Genomic DNA, 23,730 nt, shown 5'->3' on the forward strand with positions numbered 1-23,730 from the left:
CTCGTGACTCAGCTATGTTTTCTTATAGAGTTAAGGTGTCAGTAACATCTTGTCACTTACTTTAAGTTGGATGGAGGTAATTGTCCAGGCTGACCCCCTCCCTTACATATGAATATGCCAGAAACATTCATAGTTATCACAATACCCTATTTCTTCCCCATTAGTTAGGGGGCTTAAATTCGGCAGGATCTTATGTGACCTCGGGGGAATATAGAAAAGGAATTAGGAAGTGGATGTTTAGCTGGCAGGAAGGTGAGATGGTCTCAATACCTTTATTTTTGCTTAAATCTGCAATGATAATAATAATAATAGTGATGAGGGGCAGCTAGGTGGCACAGTGGATAGAGCACCAGCCCTGGATTCAGGAGTACCTGAGTTCAAATCTGGCCTCAGACACTTGACACTTACTAGCTGTGTGACCCTGGGCAAGTCACTTAACCCCCATTGCCCCGCACAAAACAACAAAAAACAAAAAAAAATACTAGTGATGATAGTTTATATTCTTATGGTGCCTTATAATTTACCAAGTTTGTAACATGTATTATCTCATTTGAGTTTTCTGACTACCCTGATGAAGACTTTCTTCTAACAGCAGCAGGCTTTTTGTAGTCCTTTCTTTGATGATTTTACTTAAAGGTGAGCTGTTAGATTTGATAATTATTGTTTTTTCTTTTTCTTTTTAAAATTTATTTATTTATTTTAATTTTTCTTAATTACATGTAAAGATATTTTTTGAGTTCCAAATTTTTCTCCCACCCTCCCTCCCTTCCCCACTCTCAAACCCAGTAAGCAATTTGATATAGGTTATACATTACAATCTTGTGGAACATATTTCCACATTAATCAGAACAAAAGAAAAGGAAAAATGCAAGAAAAAATAAACAAGAATAACAAAAAAGCAACAACAAAATTGAAAATAATATGCTACAGTCTGCATTCAGATTCCATAGTTCTTTTTCTGCATATGGAGAACATTTTCCACCCTAAGTCTTTTGGCATTGTCTTGGATCATTGCATTGCTGAGACGATCCAAATTCATCACAGTTGGTCATTACAAAATGTTGTTGATACTGTGTACAATGTTCTCTTCGTTCTGTTCATTTCACTCAGCATCAATTCATGTAAGTCTTTCCAGGTTTTTCTGAAATTCATCTGCTTATCATTTCTTGCAGCACAATAATAACTATTGTTTTTCAAAGAACTGTCTCAATGGTCAATGTTATCCTGTTTTGGGAGTCTTTATTGGGGCAAATTATAGAAGAATTTCTTATTAGCATCATTTAGAATGGTAGAGTTGAGCCAATGGATGCCATTAAGATGCAAGTGAGGAGAAAGAAGAAGGTTCAAAAAGGAAAAGGTACTCCTTTTGCCTATTCATAGGACAGACCAGAGAATGGCAGGGCAGACCTGTATTCTGGAAGACAAGAAAGAGGAGGGTATTTGATCAAGTCTCTCCCTCCTGTGAACCATTAATAGTGGCATCAGGGCAGAAAACAGGAATTAATGTGCTCCTCCATAGCTTTCTGAATCCAGGCCTGATAGTGGATTCTAACACATTAAAAGATGTCAGAAGCCAGGGTAATGATAAAGTTCCTAAGCACACCCATGTAGAAGCAGCCTGAGAGGAGAACTTGTGGACAATTCTCCAAGGAGATATTTCACATTGCCCTCTATTTTTTCATTCATTTGGATTTGCTTTATTGTGTCTTGATTTCTCATAAAGTCACTAGCTTCCAATTGTTCAATCCTAATTCATAGGCAATCATTTTCTTCAGAGAGCTTCTGTATCTTCTTTTCCATTTGGCTTTTCAAGTTGTTGACTTTTTTCCCATGACTCTCCTGCATCACTCTCATTTCTCTTTCCATTCTTTCCTCCATCTCTATAAATCTTCCTTCTATCTCTTTTACTTTCTCTTCAAAGTCCCTTTTGAGTGCTTCCATGGCCTGAGACCAATTAATATTTTTCTTGGAAGCTTTGGATGTTGGAGCTTTGACTTTGTTATTATCTTCTTCTGAGAGTGTATTATGGTTAATTTTTCCCCCCAAAAAAGCTTTCTATAGTCCACTGCTTTCTCTGCTTACTCATAACTACCCAGAAGCAGATGTCTGATTGAAATCTGATTCTCTGTGGTTGGAAGCTTGGTGTTCCTGTGCCCCTCCCCAACTGGGCCACTACCACTAGAGTCCACCCACTGGATCAGAACCTGGGTGCTTTGCCCCAACTCCAGCAAAGGCCCCAGCCACTTCACCCCGGCCAACTGCCAAACCCCATCACTGGTCCGCTAACTGAGCCTCAAAAGAAGCCTCTGGCGCCAAAGACTCTGAGGCCCTGGAAGCACTGTATGTTCCAGGCTGGGTCTGCACTGTGCTCTGAGCTCTTCTCTCTATCTGTGAGCTGAGTTCCAGAAGCCACAGTTGAGTCAGAGGTTCCCAAGGCCTGGTTCTTTGGGTCTAGGTCCGCTCAGTGCGCTCCACTCTCACTATGGTACAACAGACCTTTCCTGCTAACCCTCTAAGCTGTCTTTGGCTGAAAAATTATTTCAGCCTGTCCTTTTTTGGGGGTTCTGCTGCTCCAACAATTGTCCTATGGCATTATTTGAAGGTATTTGGAGGGGTTTTGGGGAGAGGTTAGGAAAGTCATTGTCTTTCCTCTGCCATCTTGGCTCTGCCTTCTGACAATTCTCAAACACTAACTTCCTGTACAGAGGAGAGGGATTTCTGTTTCCTAGGTGGTGTGATGTTCAAATCTAGCCTCTCCCACTACTAGACTACTACTTCGTTTATTCTGTATTTATTCATTTCCCTAAATAGAATTTTGTAGTCAGGTTTGCACAAACAAAGTGGGTTCAGGAGGTCCCAAGCTTTCTGAGATGGGCAATTTAAGGAAGTAATAGAAAGTCTTTTCCTTATAGGATGCTAGGTGGTGTGGGGGACAGAGCACATTATCTGGACTCAGGATAGAACTGAGTTCAAATCCAGCTTCAGAGACTGTACTAGCTGTGTGACTCTGGGCAAGTCACCTAAATCTATCTCAGCTTCCTCATCTGTACAATGGTAATAATAATACTACCAACCTTTCTGGGTTGTTTTGAGGATCAAATGAGGTAATATTTGTAAAGCACACAGTCCCTGACATATAGTGAGCATTTAATAAAGACTTATTTGTTTCCTTCCTTTACAAAGAAAGAAAATTTCTTCCCCCAGAATTACCTGTACAAGTGAATAGTTAAGTCCAATACTGATAGATGTGTGTGTTCGTATATAGGTATAGGTATAGGTATAGCTATTGCTATACATACATACATACATATATATACATCATATAGATAGAGATATACATCATATACATATACACATAAACATACATATACATCTACATGTGTGTATCTATCTATCTACACACGTGTATTTATCTCTTTTTCTTTCTCTACCTACCAACAACTGAAATATCCAGAGTTCATCATTAAAGATGCATGTATATGACATAATAAGGGGAAGTAGGAATTTAAGAATCTTTTAAAAAAAATAAGCTTTTGTGTGACCCTGGGCAAGTCACTTAACCCCCTTTGCCCCACAAAAAAAGAAAAAAAAGTAAGCTTTATTGATGACTTTTGCCATTACATTACAGTTATTCTAGAAAAAAAATACCTTCTCCCTGCTCACATTTGATCCCCTCCCTTGTAAAAAAATTAAAATCATAAGACACAGTGACCATATTTGACAACGTATTTAACCTTGTGCTGTAGTTGCAGTCTCCTCTGTGTCAAATATATTATATATGTGTGTATGCATGTTATATGTATCAATGTTAAATATATAATAAATGTGTCTTATATATTATATATATATATACACACACTACACGTGTTAAATTTACCAAAATAATAACAGAATTGCTCATTTCTCTTCATTTCTTTTTGTTTTCTTTTGTGCATTAAAAAAAGTGCTTGGGAGAGAGCATACCTACTGTTATCCATTGTTGTTGTTATTCAGTCACGTCCAACTCTTTGTGATCCAATTTGGGCATTTCTTGGCAAAGATTCTAGAGTTATTTGCCATTTCCTTCTCCAGCTCATTTTTATAGATGGGGAACTGAGGAAAACAGGTTAAATGACTTGACCAGGGTCACACAATTAATAAGTATCTGAAGATAGATTAGAACTCAGAAAGATGAGTCTTTTTGACTCTAGGCCCAGCACTTTATCCAGTGTGCCATCTAGTTACCATTTTACACTTTATATTCATTCTGTTTCTATTTATTCTAGGTATATAGATATGTAAGATGTAGAGATAGAGATGGAGATGGAGGTGAAGGTGGAGGTGGAGGTATAGATGGAGATGGAGATGTATAGATGTATTTACTGTCTCTCCCCTTAGAATGTGAACCCCTTGTAAACAGGAATTATTTAATTTTTTTAATTTGCACACCCCACACCTAGGAGAGGACCAGGCACCTAGTAGACACTTAATAAATACTCATTGACTGATTATTGGTTGATTGTGAGGTCAGATTTTAATCCAGGTCTTCCTGGCATTAAGGCTAACTACTAACCATTACAACTATCACTTATGAGGTGAATCAGATTGCTTGATATTTGGCAAGCCAAGTTCTCCTGTATTGTTAGAATGGTTAGTTCCCAATTCTGGAGAGCTCAGAACCTGACCCTCAGTTTTTCCCTGGAGTCAGTGTGTCACATGGTCAGCATTTTGGTTTTATTCACATTAAGAAACTCAATGAAATCTTGCAATCTGGGCAGGCTCCCAAATGGAGATCACTGCTGCAAGCCACTGAGACCTGGGCTCATATTACATCCCACCAAGGAGTAACCCAGAAGAGTTTGTCATTATAACTGAAATCAACAAGCGTTCAGTTCTCATCGGGGTGGGATTTTTGCAATTTGAAGTACTATGCTAATTTGCATAATGAAGTAATTTGAATGTTAAATTTACCAATGGGTTAATGACACTGAAACATTTTTTCAGATTTGTACTTTTTCTTTATAATTATATCCAGTTTTTTTCTTTCCATATAATATTTAGGAGAAAACTACAAAGGATAATAAAAATTGGAAGATGTTTTTCTCAGAACTTGGAGTTTTGAATTTGTGAGTATATTTTCTCTAATTTCTATTCTCTTGCTGTTATAATATCTAAAATATTGGTTGGTATTTGGTAGAGCATGCTTCATAAGTTAATTTTTCAAATAAACCATTTACATTACTGATACAAATATATTTTAAGTAGGGCACTAGATCTCCACCAGCAGGAAGCTAAGTGATGCCATAGTGCACAAAGTTCTGGACCTGGAGTAAGGAAAACTTGAATTCAAATCCAGCCTCACCTAGTAGCTCTGTGCCCTGGGCAAATCACTTCACTGCTGCTTGTTTCAGTTTTCTCATCTGTGAAATGGGGATAATAATAGCACCAACCTGCCTGAGTTATTGTGAGGATTAAACAAAACAATAATTGGAAAGCACTTAGCGCAATGTTTGCCACATAGTACGTACTATATAAATGAACTGTTATTATTGTAGAATGTTAAATATTTTACAAAACACTATATTGTGATCTGTTTTGTATAGCATTGGAATTCCTTTTTCTTCTTTCTTAGAGACATACCAGAATGGATTATTACATATTTTTCAACCCCAGCTTTACTTTAAAATTTGACTTTTATTCTTTTTTTTTTTTTTTTTGCATGGGGCAATGAGGGTTAAGTGACTTGCCTAGGGTCACACAGTTAGTAAGTGTCAAGTGTCTGAGGCCAGATTTGAACTCAGGTTCTCCTGAATCCAGGGCTGGGGCTTTATCTACTGTGCCACCTTACTGCCCCTAAAAACTGAATTTTTTTTTTAAAACTGAATTTTATAAAGGAATCAAGTGCTATTGAAGTATATATTATTTTCTGGGAATTCATTTCTGAGTCTGGATGTCATTGGAGAGAAATTCCAGGGACTTCATTTTTACATAAAAGCAGTTGTGTAGCCTGGTTTAAAAAGGGATCACTCATCACCTTTTATGTATAGACAATATTTTTCTCAGCTGTTTTCAGAATCAACAAGTAGTGGGAATGAAAACCTCAGCCTTATCTTTTATCTTTAGCTTCATGACTTACAATCAGAATACCAAGAACTCATCATTAAAGATCCGTTAATGGAAGGGAAGAAAAAAATTAAGAATAATTTAAAAAATAAGCTTTATTGTTGCCTTTCATCATTATATCACAGTTATTTTGGAGAAAAAAATTCTACCCCTGAGTACATTGACCCCTTCCTCTCGTAATACTCCCTCCCCAAATTAAACAAAATCACACAATACAGTGATTGCATCAGACAATGTATGCAACCTTTTGCCCTAGTTGTATTTTTCTGTTCTTTGTTAAAAAGGAAGGAATTTTTCATTATCTGTTCTCTCAGACCATGGCATCAATTTTAATGATTAGGGATTTGTTTGTTTTTTTCATTCTGTTTTTAAAAACACACTCTCCCATCTTATTTCATTTCCTTTCTCCTGCTCTCTTTCCCTCTTGCCTACATAAATCCTACCTCTCCTTCAAAATCTAGCTGGAATCCTAATTCCTTATTCAGTCCTTTATTTGTAGCATGGTTTTAGGATTAACCTTCATATAATGCTTAGGTGGGGTGGTTACCTTTTTTTCCACTTGCTACTGCATACTTCTCCTCAATTCTCAAAGGACAGTTCTGTCATTCAATTCTTTCAGTACCCTTATACACGGGGTTATAGGATACAGAAGTAGAAGAGGTCTTTGGCATCATCCATAGTGCAACTCCCTGATTTAATAGATAAGCACCAGAAAGGGTATAGCTTGCCACAGACCTCTATCCCTAGTAGTGGAGCATGTGCTTCAGTTTACATTCAAATACAAGGCTCTTTCCACTACACCCTATTGCTTCTCCAGAGATAGGCAGCTTATGGTGCTTAATATTTATTTCATGTCCTCATTTTTCAGATCTTTTTCTGAAAGTCTCACAGGAACCTATATTGTTACATTTCTGAGTAGGCACAGGGACAAGATGCTACAAGATCAACATCAGAGAGCAACATTAACTCTGTGATTTACATTGATAGAAATCTTTTTTAGCATCAAACTTTACTAGTTGTGTGCATATTCTCTTATATTTTCAATATCTCTCCAATTTGATAAATCTCCCTACATATGGAGTTCTGAACCATTCAAATGAAATTAAGAAGGGACATATGCTGATTTAAACTACATTATCTTTGAATTATGTCTTATATAAGGAGAATTCATAATATAGTTACAATGTATCCCAAACTACTGACAGAGAGATGTATAATCTGCTCATTGATTCATAAAAAGTTCTCTAGAGAGAATCATAAGCCTGCAGAAACCATAATTTCTTAAATTCTCTTTTACATTTAGAATACCTTATTTACTTGAAAAATGTCTACTATCATAATCATCAGAAATCTCCCAACTGAATCTATAACATTTGATAGAAGATTGCTCCAGTTTGCATTTTTTAAAAGTAGTTTGCTTGGTAAATGTGTACTATTTTACACAGTATATCTGAGTACAACACCACATTCCATTAGGGATATAAAAAATGCTTTATTAGGAAAGAATGCATTGCCCAGTAGATAAGTGGTTAAAGTATGTGGTCAAATAGTTCTTCCCCAAAACTGAACATTTTTAACAACTAACTATATGAAAGAATGCTTCAGATCACTAATAATAAGAGAAAAACAAATCATACCAACTTTGAGGTCTATGTCACATTCTAAAAGTTGACAAAAATGAAAAAAGATAAAAATAGTGTGTGTTAGAGGGGTTGTGGAAGATGGGAACACTAATACATTGTTGGTGGAGCTGTGAATTGGTCCAATCATTCTGGGAAGCAATTTGGAGATTTTATATATATATATGTATATGTGTGTGTGTGTGTGTGTGTGTGTGTGTATGCAAAGAAAAGTAACTAAAATTTATATACCCAAGACTAAATAAATTGTGGACCATGAATGTCATAAAATATCACAGTGTTGTAAGAAATTATGTATGTGGGGCAGCTAGGTGGTACAGTGGATAAAGCACCGGCCCTGGATTCAGGAGGACCTGAGTTCAAATATGACCTCAGACACTTGACATTTACTAGCTGTGTGACCCTGGGCAAGTCACTTAACCTTCATTGCCCCACACAAAAACAAACACACACATACACACACACACATAAAAGAAATTATGTATGTGATGAGTACATAGAATAATGGGAAGACATATGAACTGAGACAAAGTGAAGTAAACAGAACCAGGAAAACAATATACCCAATGACTAAAACAATATATACAAATAATACAGAACAAAATAATGAAAATTAAATGCAATGAAATCATAATGCCTAATCTTGGCCTCAAAAAGAGATATAAGTGGGGGGCAGCTAGGTGGTGCAATGAATAAAGCACTAGCTTTGGATTCAGGAGGACCTGAGTTCAAATACAGCCTCAGACACTTGACGCTTAACTAGCTGTGTGACCCTGGGCAAGTCACTTAACCCTCATTGCCCTTAAAAAAAACTTTTTAAAAAATTAAGAAAAAAGAAAAAAAGAGATATAAGAAGATAACTCTATTTTCTTTGCAGAGATGGGAGACTATAGATTTAAAAAACTGAATATAATATTGGACTTTTAATATGTGTTAGTTTTACTAAGTCCCCCCCCCTTTTAAAAAATTTGTTATAAGGGAAGCATCTCCAGGAGGAAAGAGGAATACGCTGGGAAACATAAGTGATATAAAAAAAAATCAACAAAATTTTATTTAAAAATAAAGACCACAGGATTTAGAATTAGGGGACCTAAGTTTTAAATCTGCTTCTACTGTTTGCTTCCCGTGTAATCCTTGGTGCCTCAGTTTCTTCATCTGTAAATAAAAGGGTTATACTAATTCAATACTATCTTATGGCTCTAAATATTTGGTCCTACTATATCCCTCCCATGTCCTCCATCAAATTACCCCTCTAAGTATTTCCCTCTGCCACTGTAATTTTCCATTTTTCCTTATCTACTGGTTCCTTCCCTGCTACTTACAAACACATCTGGTTTCCCCTATTCTTAAAAAAAAAATCTTTCACTAGATCCTGCCATCCTTTATTATCATCTTCAATTTCTTCTTCCTTTTTTAATGAGCTTCATTGAGAAAGCCATTTATATTCATTGCCTCCTCACCATTCCTCTCATTCTCTTCTGTACAAAGTTCTTCCTCATGACAACCCAGTATCATAATTAGTCATTACCTATATTTTACAAGGAAAGAAACCAAATGCCATAAAGCTAAAAGTGATTTTTTCCAAGGTCATGTGGCAAGTAAGTGACAGAATTTTCTGACTCCTAGACCAGTTCCTTTTCTACTATACCTTCTGCTGGTTGTTTGAAATCTTTGTTTGAATTATAGTTGTATACCATTACACATTGTAATTGCATGGTTGTGCAATTATGTTCAACTCTACATGACCCCATAGGCATTATCCATGGGATTTTCTTGGCGAGGTGGAGTGGTTTGCCATTTCCTTCTCCAGCTCATTTTACAGATGAGGAAATGGAGGCAAACAGGGTTAAGTGACTTGCTCAGAATCACACAGCTAGTAAGTCTCTGAGGTCAAATTTGAACTCAGGAAGATTCCAGGCCAGGGACTCTGTCCATCTAGCTGCCTTGGCCAGGATGACTAAAAACAGAAGGACAGAGAGATTAAACTCATCACACAAACAATATCAAGCCAGGATTTTAACCCAGGTCCTAAGTTCTGCACTCTCTCCACTACTACAAGGCTCTTTCCATTTATTTATTGCTTTAGATTTGCTTTTTTCCTCAAGATCAAAGTGCTATTTATTTATTTTAAAAATCATGTTTCCTGTGGATTTAATAATTCTGTGACTTTACAACTCTTTTCTTTCAAGGGTTCATCATCCAAACATCCTGGAACTGGTTGCATATTTTATGGAGGCTGAGAGGTTCTGCCTTGTTTATCCATACATGAGCAATGGATCGCTTTTTGATAGGTTGCAGTGTGTAGTAAGTGCTTTTTATTATTCTGCCCAATTTTCTGACCCTATAAGATTTCAAGAAACTGTTGTAATCCTTCCAAGACAAGTAGGAAGCCCTCTCTGGGTTTATGTGAAAGAATACAGGAGAATTTATTTCTCTCTGCGTGGAAGCAGGGCAGTTCTCCAAACATTCATGTCTCTCTGGCCAGTCAACAAACAATTATTAAATGCCTACTATGTGCCAGGCACTGTGCTAACCACTGGGGATACAAAGAAAGGCAAAATAATGGTCCCTGATCTCAAGGAGCACACATTTCTCATGGGGGAAATAACTGTATACAAATAAAAATATGGGACTAATAACTACATACAAATGATAAACATGTACCAGACCTAAGTGTTGTTGTCATTCAGTTTTATCAGCAAGAATTTATTAAGTACCTACTAGATGCCAGGCATTGTGCTAAGTACTAGAGTTATAAAGAAAGGTAAAAGATAGTCTACCCTCAAGAGGCTTCCAGTCTAATGGAAAAGACAACATGTAAACAACTATGGACAAACCAGGGGATAAATTGGAGATAATCAACAGATGGAAGACACTAGCATTAAGAGAGATCGAGAGGATTCCTATTTGTACGCCACATGGCTTTTTTTTTTTAGAGAGGATTCTTATAAAAGGTGGGATTTTAGCTTGAACTTGAAGGAATCCATGGAAATGAGGAGGCATAGATGAAGATGGAGAAAATTCTAAGAAAGAATTATCCAAAAAATGTTCACTTTAGTTCTTGTTATCTAATTGTTCCAGATCCCAAATTATTGATACAAATTATAGGGATAAGGATTAGGCCTGTGACCTCATGGGTACAGGAGACTCCCAGGTGTGGAAAGTCTACCAGTGCAGGTTGGCAGCTTCTCCACAACAATTCATCTTAGTGAGTTGCCTAGAGCCCTGAAAGGGCTGATTATTTGCCCAGGGTTGCACAGTCAGTATGAGTCAGAGACAGGATGTGAACACAAGTTTTCTTAACTTTGAGGTCAGTTCTTTATTCACTATGCCATACTTTTTTTTTTTTTTTTGGTGAGGCAGTTGGGGTTAAATGACTTGCCTAGGGTCACACAGCTAGTAAGTGTCAAGCGTCTGAGGGCAGATTTGAACTCAGGTACTCCTGACTCCAGGGCCGGTGCTCTATCCACTGCACCACCTAGCTGCCCCATTGCCATACTTCTTGACATAAATAATTTCCTTGTTGTTAATGTTGTTAGTTGTGTCCAATTCTTCATGATGCTGTGAACCATAGCCTACCCAGACCTATCCATGGAGTTTTCTTGGCAAAGATACTGAAGTGTTTTGCCATTTCCTTCTCCAGTAGATCATCTTTTGTCAGAACTCTCCACTATGCTTGTCCAACTTGGGTAACCCTGTACATCATAGCTCACATAAGCCCTTCTGCCATGACAAGGTGTTAATCCAAGAGGGGAGGTAATTTTTATTCAGTTCAAAAACACTTACCATACACCTACTATGTGCATGTCAGTGTGTCTCTATTAAAGAGTAGCTGTTATGGAACGGATGCTGATTTACTGGAAGAGGAACTTTTTTTAACCAGATGTTTCCTAGACTCATGGAATGAAAAGTCTGATGAAAAACAAATGAACAACAAATATGGTTCTATATTAGACATTGTAGCAGTTACAGAGAGAAATAAAACACATTCCTTGACTTCAAAGAACTTACTATCTAGAAGGGGTGACATGACAAGATTTTCTTCAATACTTCATGGATTTTGTTGACTAACACATCTATCTCACAGACTGTGCCTGAGCAGACAAGTCTTTTCAAAGCTGTTGTGGCTCTCTCTCCATGAGAAGCCTCTCTGCAATCAACTAGATTGGTCCAGAAACAATAACTAGGTTCTTTGTTGCCAGGCCCTTACTCCTACCCTTCCCAGTTTGGGAGTAGTACACAGCTTCTTCCTTCCTGACATAGCTTTTGAGAGGTCAAGGTGATCTGTCTTCCATTAATGCTGCAGTGGCCTAGTGGTTTCTCACTCAGCTAGCATTCATTTTATTTTATTTTTTATTTTTGTTTTCATAGGATTTTTAGTTCCAAATTTTTCTCCCATCCTCCCTTCCCTTCCTCCTCCCTAAGACAGAAAGCAATCTGATATAGGTTACATATGTGTAATCACATTAAACACATTTCTGCATTAGTCATCTTGTGAAAGAAGAATCAGAGCATAAAGGAAAACCTCAAAAAAGAAAGGAAAAAAAACAGCCCCAAAATAGATACAGTATGGTTCAATGGGCATTCATAATCCACACTTCTTTTTTCTGGATGTTGAGAACATTTTCTATCATGAGTTCTTTGAAGTTGTTTTGGATTGTTGCACTGCTGAGAAGAGCCAAGTCTATCACCATTGTTCATCACACAATGTTGCTGTTACTGTGTACAGTGTTCTTCTGTTTCTGCTCCTCTCAGTCATCAGCTAGCATTTATTAAGCACCTAAGCACTAGGGATACAAAGTCAAAAAGCAGTCCCTCTTCTCAAAGAGCTCAGTCTAAGGAGAGAGGCAAAATGCAAACAAGCTATAAGCAAACACGATAAAATGTGGGTCATCTCTACAGGAAGACACAAAGATTAAGGAAGACTGGGAAAGGTTTCTTGAAGAAGGTGGGACTTGAGCTGAGACTTCAAGGAAGCCAGGGAAATAAGAAGGCAACTATGAAGAGGGTAGGCAGGATATGCATCATCTGTGGGAGGAACAGCAAGGAGACTAGTGTTCCTAGATCACATTGCTTGTGGAGGTATGAGAAGACAGGAAAGGTAGGAAAGGGCCAGGTTATGAAAGACTTTAAATGTGAAACAGAGGATTTTATATTGGACCCTGGACTTAACAAGGAACTGATGCAGTTTATTGAATAGAGGAGTGGTGCAATCCAAACAGCATTTTAGGGAGATAATTATAAATATATTTATTAAGTATATTGTTATACATCACTTTAATATATAATTATTATGTAATTATGTGAATGTATAACCTTATAATATAATTATATAATTACACTATACATATAATGTTGTATAACATAATATTATATATTATAGAGAGGGGGCACAGTGGATAGAGCACTAGGACTAGAGTCAGAAAAACATGAGTTCAAATCCAGCCTCAGACACTTACTACCTGTGTTAACCTGGGCAAGTTACCTAACCTTTGTTTGCCTCAGTTTCCTCACCTGTAAAATGAAGATAATAATACTACCGGCCTCCCAGGGTTATTGTGAGGATCAGATGAGATAATAATTACAAGTACTTAGCACAGTGACTTGCACATAGTAGGTTAACTATGTAATAAATAATAATAATAAACTATGTAATAAATGTTAACTGCTGTTACTACCAATATAAAAATATTTTGCAGAATATGTAATGTGATATATTAGTAGAGAGATTATTTATATACAGGAAAAAGTATAACACAACAGAAATAAATGCTTCAGGGGCAGCTAGGTGGTGCAGTAGATAAAGCACCAGCCCTGGATTCAGGAGTACCTGATTTCAAATCCAGCCTTAGACAATTGACACGTGTGACCCTGGGCAAATTACTTAACCCTCATTGCCCCACAAAAAATTAAAAATAATTTTAAAAAGAAAGAAATGCTTCAGAGGAATCCAAAGTGCAATGAGATTAAATGAGGGAGAAATTTATTTCAGCTGAAGCTAGAGTACAGGAACTATTTCATTTTGAGTCTAATATCTTGAGTTGCTAGGACAGTGCCTAGCACATAGTAGGTACTTAATAAATTTTTGTTGAATTGAATTTATGGATCTTCCTTATTTAGGACCTTAATTAAGGTAAGCCAAACTGAAGATGAACAATTGTTGAATTGTTTCAGTTGTGTCTGACTCTCTGTGACCCTATTTGAGGTTTTCTTGGAAAAGATATTAGAGTGGTTTGCCATTTCCTTCTCCAGTTCATTTTACAGACTAGGAAACTGAAGCAAACAGGGTTAAGTGACTTGCCCAAGGTCACATAGCTAGTAAATGTTTGAGATCGGATTTGAACTCAGATCTTTGTGACTCCAGGTATAGTGGTGTATCGACTCTCGCCTCAGACACTTACTGGCTGTGTGACCCAGGGCAAGTCACTTAACTTGTTTGCCTCAGTTCTTCAGCTCTAAAATGAGCTCAAGGGGGAAATGGCAAAATGCTTCAGTATCTTTGCCAAGAAGGTAAAAAATGGGGTCAGCAACAACAAATATACTAGATGTTACCTTTAATACTTATTTTTAACCAAACTAACTCCAGTTCTCTTTTTAGGATAATACATTTCCACTTTCTTGGCAACTTCGAATCAGTATATTGATAGGAGTAGCCAGAGCCATTCAAAATTTGCACAATACTGAACCATGCTCTGTCATCTGTGGCAACATAACAAGGTAAATTTGACAAACATCCTTGTTCAATCCCTTATGGTGTACAGAGATGCCCCCTTACTTTTATTATCAAAGGTAAGTAGATTCTATGAGAGGAACATGGATGGATTGCAGTCTATAACTGGAAGGAGTAACTATGCCAATGAGATCCTGAGTCCAACAAAATATCAAAGTCTTCTTAGCATAGATGACAAAACCCTAAATAGTATAGTGTGATGAGGCTATAGGGAAAGAGTATTTGAGTACGAGTCAGAAGAGGGGCAGCTAGGTGGCACAGTGGATAAAGCACCAGCCCTGAATTCAGGAGGACCTGAGTTCAAATCCAGATTCAGACACTTGACACTTACTAGCTATATGACCCTGGGCAAGTCACTTCCCCCCCCCCCACCTTGCAAAAAAGAAAAAAGAAATTACTGAAGAGTCAGAAGACCTGGCTTCAGTTCTATATTTTTCTACTTTCTACCCTTGCAAGTAACGTCTCTGAGCCTCAGTTTCCCCTCTATAAAATGAGAGCTTTGGACTAGATGACCTCTAGCTCTTAACCTATGAGCCAATCAGAATCTTCTCTAGGCTTTTATTCTGTACCTTTTCCTAGTTAAAATGCTTCTCTTAAATTTTGTTGACAGTTGTTTTATGCATGTCCAACTCTTTCTTCATGACTCCATTGGGGTTGTTGAGGGTTTTTTTGGTAAAAGATACTAGAATGGTTTGCCATTTCCTTCTCCAGCTCACTTGACAGATGAGGAAACTGAGGCAAACAGGGTTAAGTGACTTGCCCAAGGTCACAAAGCTGGTAAGTGTCTGAGGCCAAACTTGAACCCAGAAAGATGAATCTTCCTGACTCCAGGCCCAGCACTGCAGCAGCTAACTGCCCCTATATAGTTAACATTTATATAGAACACTTTTGACATTTTCAAAGGCACTAAATTGCATGATGTTAGCTAAGGAAAAGTTTTATTGCTCTCTTTTAGTATTATTATAAAAGCCTTTTTCTATTTATCCTGCTTCATGTGAATTACCTTCCCTGTGCTATCCCCAAACTCACCCACATACTCTAAGGTTTGGTCCCCAGAGGACAGCCACTGCCTTAGGTTCTCAGGGTAATTTTGTGTGGCTACAGTTACTACTGTAGTTCCTATATATCATGAGCCCCTACTGATGTTCTCCTCATCAACAATCATCTAGGTGACAAGATTTGCTCTTAGCAAAGATATTTACTAAGATGGCATAGTAAATAATAGTAAAAAATGGTGATGATAGATATAAATCATTCTTTTCATAAACCTAGGATATACAGTCCCACAAATGCACACAGTATCTATGGGGAGAGTAGGGTCAAACTTAATGTATGGTGGTAGCAAGACACACATTTAGGATACATGTGTGGCAAAGACAGCTTACAATCTTTGGTATTGTATTGTCTGGATGTCCTTTCTCCCCAGAGTCCTCATGTAGCTAGCTTTGGATGTCGCATCTTTGCTGGGTGTGTTGCTCAGCTGGATTTCCAAAGTTTGCTCCTTTCCATAGTTTGACTCCTAGTTGCTAGGGACTCTCTTTTGAGCTCATAGCCAGTTCTTTTTTTTTTTTTCCTTTGATTTTTGCTGCCAGGAATCTAGTTCCTTAAAACCACTACCTTCCTCAAAAGACTTTGTTTCTGCATTGGCATATGTTAGGAATGTGGGTCTCTGCTCCCTTGCCATGTATAATTCTACTGTAACTTGTCTCTCCTCTCTACAAATCATGAATCTTCAAACTTTTGGATGGGGTGTCTCCTACTGATTGAGTAGCCTTATTTCAAATCCATATGACCAATAAGAGGAAGGGGAAGGGGAGAGAATCACCCCTATCTCCCTTTGCTGTCCTTTAGTATAAGTGCAAAGGTCTCCTCTACCACTGTACTAACTCTCTAATCCTTTCCAAAGTCTAATTATTTAAGGCCCTCCAAAGTCAGGTCCAATTTTTATTTGTCTAATGAGGTTGTTTCTTTGAATTCCATCAGAGAAAAGGTTTTGTCACCTTTGTTACCATAGTAAAATGTCTTCAATAGTGATCGAATTCTGTGGTGGGGGTAGGAGAGGAACATCTCCCACCTCCCTAAAACTCTTCTCTCATTTAAACATTTTCTGTCCCTAGAAAATTCATTGTGGTGCTTTTTGGAAAGGCCAATGTTTATAGGAAATCCAAAAATTAACATTCTTCTCTGAGAATTCAGGTCTACTATAGCTGGTGGGCCCAGATATTACATTCTCTGCTAAAGTCATGATCACACAATTTTAACAAACAGACATCATTTTAAAAGTGCTTTGTTAGTTGAACCTGATAGCAGTTCTATGAAATAAATTAGTATTCATTTCTCTGTCTCTTTTTCTTTTTTTGGCTGAGGATTAAGGAAAGGTTAAGCGATTAACCCCAGGGCATCCCAGCAAGACAGAAGCAAAGCTGGAATTAAAATTCATAGCTCCTGTGTCTGCAGTCTTTTGCTGATCCCACTGTACATACTGCTGGAGAATTTTCATATTAAGCTGTACAAACCTCACAGCATCCCTGGCAGTTCATTTAGTGAGATATCAAAAGGGGAGATAGAAAGGCCTCCTCCTTTCTTGTCTTGCAATGTACATTCAGGTAGATGGTTGATTTGCTAGAGTAAGTCTTCACCAAGTGGATGAATCCTATCCTGTTAGTGAATCTTTTATCAGTCCCACAGTTGGGAACTGTGCCTTTGATGAACAGTAGGGAAGACTGCAGGAGATGGTTGCTGCTTCTTTCCAGTAATCTCCCCAAGGATTTGTGAAAGTCTTTTGCTGTATTTTTGACACAAGGACTGGAGCTTTTGTTTGCTCTTGCTCGTGATTTAAGGAAAAAAAAAAAAGGCACCAGAATCCTGCTTAGTCCTGAAGGCATCCACATGGTATCTGGTCACATGGGGGCAGTGGTAAGCCTTCAGTTTTCTTTTTGTTCATTTTTATTTTTTTTTTAATTCTGAACACCAAATAAAATAGACATTTTCATGTACATAGTAGAACGGGGAAAATTATTTTACATTAAACTGCGGATCCCTGTTATTTACAACTTACTTTTCTTTTTAAAGTATGATAAATTCAACATGTAACTTTCAAAGGATGGAGGGAAGAGAATAAACATTTATTAAGTACCTACTAGGTGCCAGGCACTGTGCTAAGCACTCCACAAATATTATCTCATTTGGTCCTCAAGACAAGGCAGGGAAGCAGATAGAGTTTAAGTGACTTGCCTAGGGTCAAAGGCCCAGTAAATGAACTCAAGTCTTCCTGAGTCCAGGCCCAGTCCTCTCCTGACACCTAGCTGTTTCTGCTTTTTTTTTTTTTTAGCGAGGCAATTGGGGTTAAGTGACCCAGCAAAAAAAAAAAAAAAAAAAGAGGGTTTTTTTCACCTTTGGTGGGTCAATGAGGGTTAAGTGACTTGCCCAGGGTCACACAGCTGGTAAGTGTCAAGTGTCTGAGGTTGGATTTGAACTCAGGTCCTCCTGAATCTAGGGCTGCTGCTTTATCCATTGTACCACCTAGCTGCCCCCTGCCCTCTGCTTTTTTTTTTTTTTTTTTTTTTAGAATAAGGTGATAGTTTATTTAGGAGCAAGGGAAGGGAAGGGTGGGGGGAGGGAAACCATGAAAGAAATCCTTGGACTTTCATGGGGAGATTGGCATAAAGCACATGGCTCAGAGGTACCAAATCTCCCCTGCCTCTGCTTTTAAAGCTGTTCTATCCAATTTTTTTTTGAGGCAATAAGGGTTAAGTGACTTGCCCAGGGTCACACAGCTAGTAAGTGTCTGAGGCTGGATTTTAATTCAGGCCTGACTTCAGGGCCAGTGCTCTATCCACTATGCCACCTAGTTTCTCCTTGTCCTATGCATTTCTGATTTTGGGGGCTTTCCTTCTGTTTTCTTCTGTGCATTAAAAAAAGAGCCTTCAATGATCCTTTTTTCTTTTTCTTTTTATTATTCTACCTCTATTCCTACCCTTTACATCTTCCGCCAATTAGAAAAAAGAAAAACAAAACCCTTGTAACAAATATGCATCTTCAGGCAAAACAATTTCCTACATTAGCTATGTCTGAAAATGGATGTCTTAGTCTGTATCTTAGGTCCATAACCACTCAATTGGTTGGCAGGAAGCATGCTTTATCAGCCCTCTGGAATTGTGATCAATCATTGCTTTAATCAGAATTCTTAAGTCTTTCAAAGTTATTTTTCTTAATAATATTGGGTTTTTCTCATTTGTTTTCCTGGTCCTGCTCACTTTCATCTCCATTAATTCATACAAGTCTTCCCAAGCACAATAATTTTCCATTACATTTATATATTGTTTAGTCACTCCTCTGTTGAAAGGTACTCCCCCACCCTCTTTGGTTTCCAATTCTTTGCTGTAACAAAAAGAACTGCTATAAATATTTTAGGTGAGCATTTATATCTCAGAAATCAGCAAATGCTACAAATCAGGGCTTGATTTATTTTTTCTGTTCATTGTCTAGACTTAAGAAAGTGATGGGAAAAATGTGAAGAATGCAATTAAACTTAAAAGTGTGTCTCACATACATTCCTCTCCCCTCTCCATCGCCCAGCTGATTGTTAAATATTTAGTAGTACACCCCTGGTCCTTTCCCTCTTGCTTTGATCTCTTTGGAGTTCAACCTTTGATTGTTAACAAGTAGGTAAAGATGATATAGCAAGGTTGCCTGCTCTGAGCATGTACTAGTAGCAGCAAAATTAGGGAAGACACCACAAGTAGGCTGTTACCTACACAGTTGTGTGTTCAGAAGCCAGAAAAGCAATGTGATGTAGTAGATAGGGTGTTCAGCTTGAAGTACCAGGGAACTGGGCTCAGCTCTCACCCTTAATACTTGCTGGTTGTGTGAACATGGGAAAAATCAAATAACTACTATGAGCTTTTGTTTCTTCATTTGTAAAATAAGGATCATACAGTCTGAAGTAATTACCTTGCATAGTTGTATGGCTCAGATGAATTAAGATACGAAAACCACTTTCCACTTTTTAGGCAAATCTCATTTATTATTTTAAGTCTGGGGATTCTCTCCACCCCCTCTCCCCCAAATAACAACTTTTCCATCCAGTGAGCTCATTCCAGAAATTGTAACATTACATTATCTATGTTCTTTCTTTGGTTTATTATCTTTGTTTGTTTGTTTTTTGGGTTTTTTGTGTGTGAGGCAATTGGGGTTAAGTGACTTGCCCAGGGTCACACAGCTAGTAAGTATTAAGTGTTTGAGGCTGAATTTGAACTCAGGTCCTCCTGAATCCAGGGCTGGTGCTCTATTCACTGCACCACCGAGCTGCCCCTTGGTTTATTATCTTAAATTAAATTTCTTTTTTTTCAAATGAACAGAAATCTATTTTTCTCTCCCCCACCCCGCTGAAAAAAAGAGAATGAGAAAGAAATTCCTTGTAATATGCATTGTTCAGAAAAACCAATGCCCTTATTGGCTATGTTTAAAAAAAAACAAAACCACAAACTATATGTCTCATTCTACAATCTGAATTCATCATCTCTGTCAAGAGATGGATGTCATGTTTCACCAAATACTCTAACTTCTCAGTTCCTCAACCTTTTCATCTCCTATGAACTAACCCATTTCAACCACACACACAAAACATGGTCATACCCTTGATCTTGCCATCTCCCATGACCACCTCCATGTGCAAGAATTCTGAAATCCACTTTTCCGACCATAATCTATTGGCTCTTCACCTCTCTCTCAGACTTCCCTTACAAAAACCCTGCTCTTCCTCCGTACCATGACCTCTAATACCTTGACCTATCAATTGTCCCCCCAAGCCATCTCCCCAGCACTAGCCACTCTCTCCTCTCTTCCTCATTTTGACTATCTGGTGAATCAATCAATTCAACTCTCCACCTTCCTATTCTCCTGAATCCCTCATTCCCTTATCATAGTGCTAATTATACCTAGCACTCTCACTATGTGTTGCCTTCCTACCTGCAGATGTACAGGTAGGAGTGAAAGTGGAAAAAATCGCACAAGTGTTCTGACTGGGTACACTACAAATTTATGTTACACAATCTCCACTGAGCCCTCGCTGCTGCTAGGAAATTCTGCTATACTTCCCTTAGGAACTCACTATCTCACTCTCCAAAATGACCCTTCCAAGTCTTTTCATCCCTCCTCAGTTCTCTCATGGTTCTCCCCTCCCCACTCTCTCAGTTGACAACCTCGCCTCATATTTTATTTATTTATTTATTTATTTTTTTTAGTGAGGCAATTGGGGTTAAGTGACTTGCCCAGGGTCACACAGCTAGTAAGTGTTAAGTGTCTGAGGCCGGATTTGAACCCAGGTCCTCCCGACTCCAGAGCCAGTGCTCTATCCACTCGCCTCATATTTTACAGAAAAATTGAGGCCATTTGCCTTGAGCTCCCTGTTCTTCTCTCTTCTTCATCTCCCATCACTCAGATGCCCTCTGCCACTTCTTCCTCCTTCACCCCTTTTCACATGAAGTGTGAAATGGTAGGTGTCTCTCAGAGTTGGGTGCCAAGTCCTCTTTCTTCTCCCTATACTATTTCACTTGTTGAAATTCATCAGCCTCTCCATGGGTTTAAAAATTATCATCTCTATGCTAATGATTCTCAAATCTATCTTTTCTGCCCTGGTCTCTCTGCTGACCTGTCTCCTATCTCACATCTCCATCCGACATCTTGAATCGCGGATGTCCAGTAAACATTTCAAACTCAATATGCCCAACAGAACTCATCTCTGCCCCTAAATCTTCCCTCTCCTTCCGCCTCCCCATGGCTATAGAGGGCAACACCAATCTCCCAGTCCCTCAGGCTCCCAACCTTTCACCCTCTTTTACTCCCTATACACCAAGCTGTTGCCAAGATGTGTCAATTTCACTTTTGTGATATCTCTTGTTGATTTCACTCTGACTCGCCACTACCTTGGTCCAGGACCTCATTGCACACACCTGGACTATTGCAATAGCCCCTGCGGCAGGTCTGGACTGCCTCAAGTATCTCCCCACTCCATCCATTCTCCAATTCAGCCCACTAAAGAGATTCTTCTAAATACTGTCTGATCACCTTACCCCACCCCCCCTCATAAACTCCAGTGGCTTCCCTATTACCTTTAGGAGCAGATACAAAGTACTCTGTGTGACATTTAAAGCTATTCATAACATAGCCCCGTCCTACCTTTCCAGTCCTTCTTATGCTCATTCCCTAACATGGACTTTTCCATCTGGCCTCTTGGCTGCCATGAATGAGACACTCCATTTCTTGTCTCCAGATATTCTTTTTTTTTTTTTTTTGGTGGGGCAGTGAGGGTTAAGTGACTCTTATTACTAACAGGAATGCTTGTATTCCTAATTGTATAAATACCATTATACTAAGATCAATAAGGCAGCTAGGTGGTACAGTGGAGTCAGGAAGGACCTGAGTTCAAATCCATCTTCAGCCACACTCACTAGCTGTATGGCCCTGGGCCAAGTCATTTAACCCCATTTGCCTCAGTTTCCTCATCTGTCAAATGAGCTGGAGAAAGGAAATAGCAAACCACTCCAGTATCTTTGCCAGGAAAACCCCAAAAGGGGTTATGAAAGAGTCGGGCATGACCTGAAAAACTGAAGTGAACAACAACATGCCTTGGCTTCCCCATACACTAAAAATGAGGATTTATTCTATTTAATGAATACTACAACTCCCTCCTAGCTCTAAATCTGGTCTTTCACAAATACTTGTTGGCCCAGATAGCCTCTGAGCTTCCTTCCAACTTTTTTATTCTAAGCTTATCGACATGTTGAAAATATAATGATACTAGACAGATATGATTGAGGGCCTGCCTTACGAGGGTTATGAGGATTCTTCTTGGGTTTCTTTAGATAAGGTCGAATGGGCATTTATATGCGTCAATTATTATTTTTGAGCAGAATATTTTTCAAGTAAGGGTTAAAGCCTGTGGCTTCTGCAATTCCTTCCAACTTCTAGTTTCTTTTTCTTTCTTTTTTTCTTTTTGGGTAGGGAAATGGGGTTAAGTGACTTGCCCAGGGTCACACAGCTAGTAAGTGTCAAGTGTCTGAGGCCTGGATTTTGAACTCAGGTCCTCCTGAATCCCAAGGCCACTGCTTTTATCCACTGCACCACCACAGCTGCCCCCAACTTCTAGTTTCTGTGATTCCATGATTCCAAAATGAGTGTGGTTGTTAATTAATACAGCCCAAAGTTTAGGGGAGAATAAATCAATGTGAGCTCGAGGAGTTGCAGGAAGTGCCAAGAGACTGGAACACTACAAAGCACAGGGGCTGATGTTTATATAGAAAAATTCTTTCTTATCTCTAGCTGTTATAGGGCTGACTGGAAAGGAAACGACTAATTATAAAACCAATGTGGTTGTGTTCAGTCATTTTTCAGTTGTGTTCAACTTTTCCTGACCTCATTTGGGTTTACTTGGCAAAGATACTGGAGTAGTTTGCCATTTCCTTCTTCAACTCACTTGACAGATGAGGAAACTGAGGCTAATAGGGTTGTGACTTGCCCAGGGTCACACAGCTAATCAGTTGTCCTTACATGGGATTTGAATTCAGGTCTTCCTGATTCCAAGGGACAGGCAAGCTATTTACTGTGCCACCTAGCTGCCCCTGTGAGGCCACCAAGGTTTTTTAATTGTTTTAAGATATGAATGATCAAGGCCTCTGAGGCCATGATCAAGACCTGGGCTATCCAATGGTGATGGCAGCACTGCCCCTACCTGGTTGGGAGATCTGGACAATGTACCTCCCTAGGCTTAGAAGAGAGGATCAAAGACCCCAGTGATTCTAGCACAGCAGTAGGTATTTAATTATAGGTAACTATTACTTTAAAAACAGCTTAAACTATTACTTTAAAAAAAGCAGGTAGGTGGGGCAGTGGATAGAGTACTTGGCCCTGGAGGCAAGAGGACCTGAGTTCAAATCCAGTCTTAGACTCTTATTGGCTGAGTGACCCTGGGCAAATTACAACCCCAATTGCCTCCCCCCAAAATAAATAAAGGTAAATAACAAAGAATTAAATCAGATAGCAAGCACTCCTACTATTCATTTCCCAAGGCTACCACTATGGCATCCTCAGAAAGTGGAAACAGTGGGCTTATTTTCTATCCACTCTCCCTATACCTTTAACACAGTGAGAGAAGAAACAGGTATTTTCACTCATGGACAGATCTGTTAGAGACATTCACTCTCAGAAGTAACTCTGTTGAATTACTTCCTCTCATATCTTCTCCTTATTGTGGCTTTT

The 23,730-nt window shown here is 38.5% G+C and overlaps 1 protein-coding gene across 1 annotated transcript in view; it reads left to right on the plus strand.

The window, feature by feature from the left end:
- IRAK3 (interleukin 1 receptor associated kinase 3) overlaps positions 1-23,730 on the plus strand; it is a 95,238-nt gene that overhangs the window by 51,638 nt on the left and 19,870 nt on the right. The window contains 3 exon segments of the mRNA XM_043967812.1: positions 5,041-5,105; positions 9,932-10,046; positions 14,341-14,459. Coding sequence (XP_043823747.1) covers positions 5,041-5,105; positions 9,932-10,046; positions 14,341-14,459 — 299 coding nt within the window.

Source organism: Dromiciops gliroides, chromosome 5 (genome assembly GCF_019393635.1).
Source record: "Dromiciops gliroides isolate mDroGli1 chromosome 5, mDroGli1.pri, whole genome shotgun sequence".
NCBI lineage: Eukaryota > Metazoa > Chordata > Mammalia > Microbiotheria > Microbiotheriidae > Dromiciops > Dromiciops gliroides.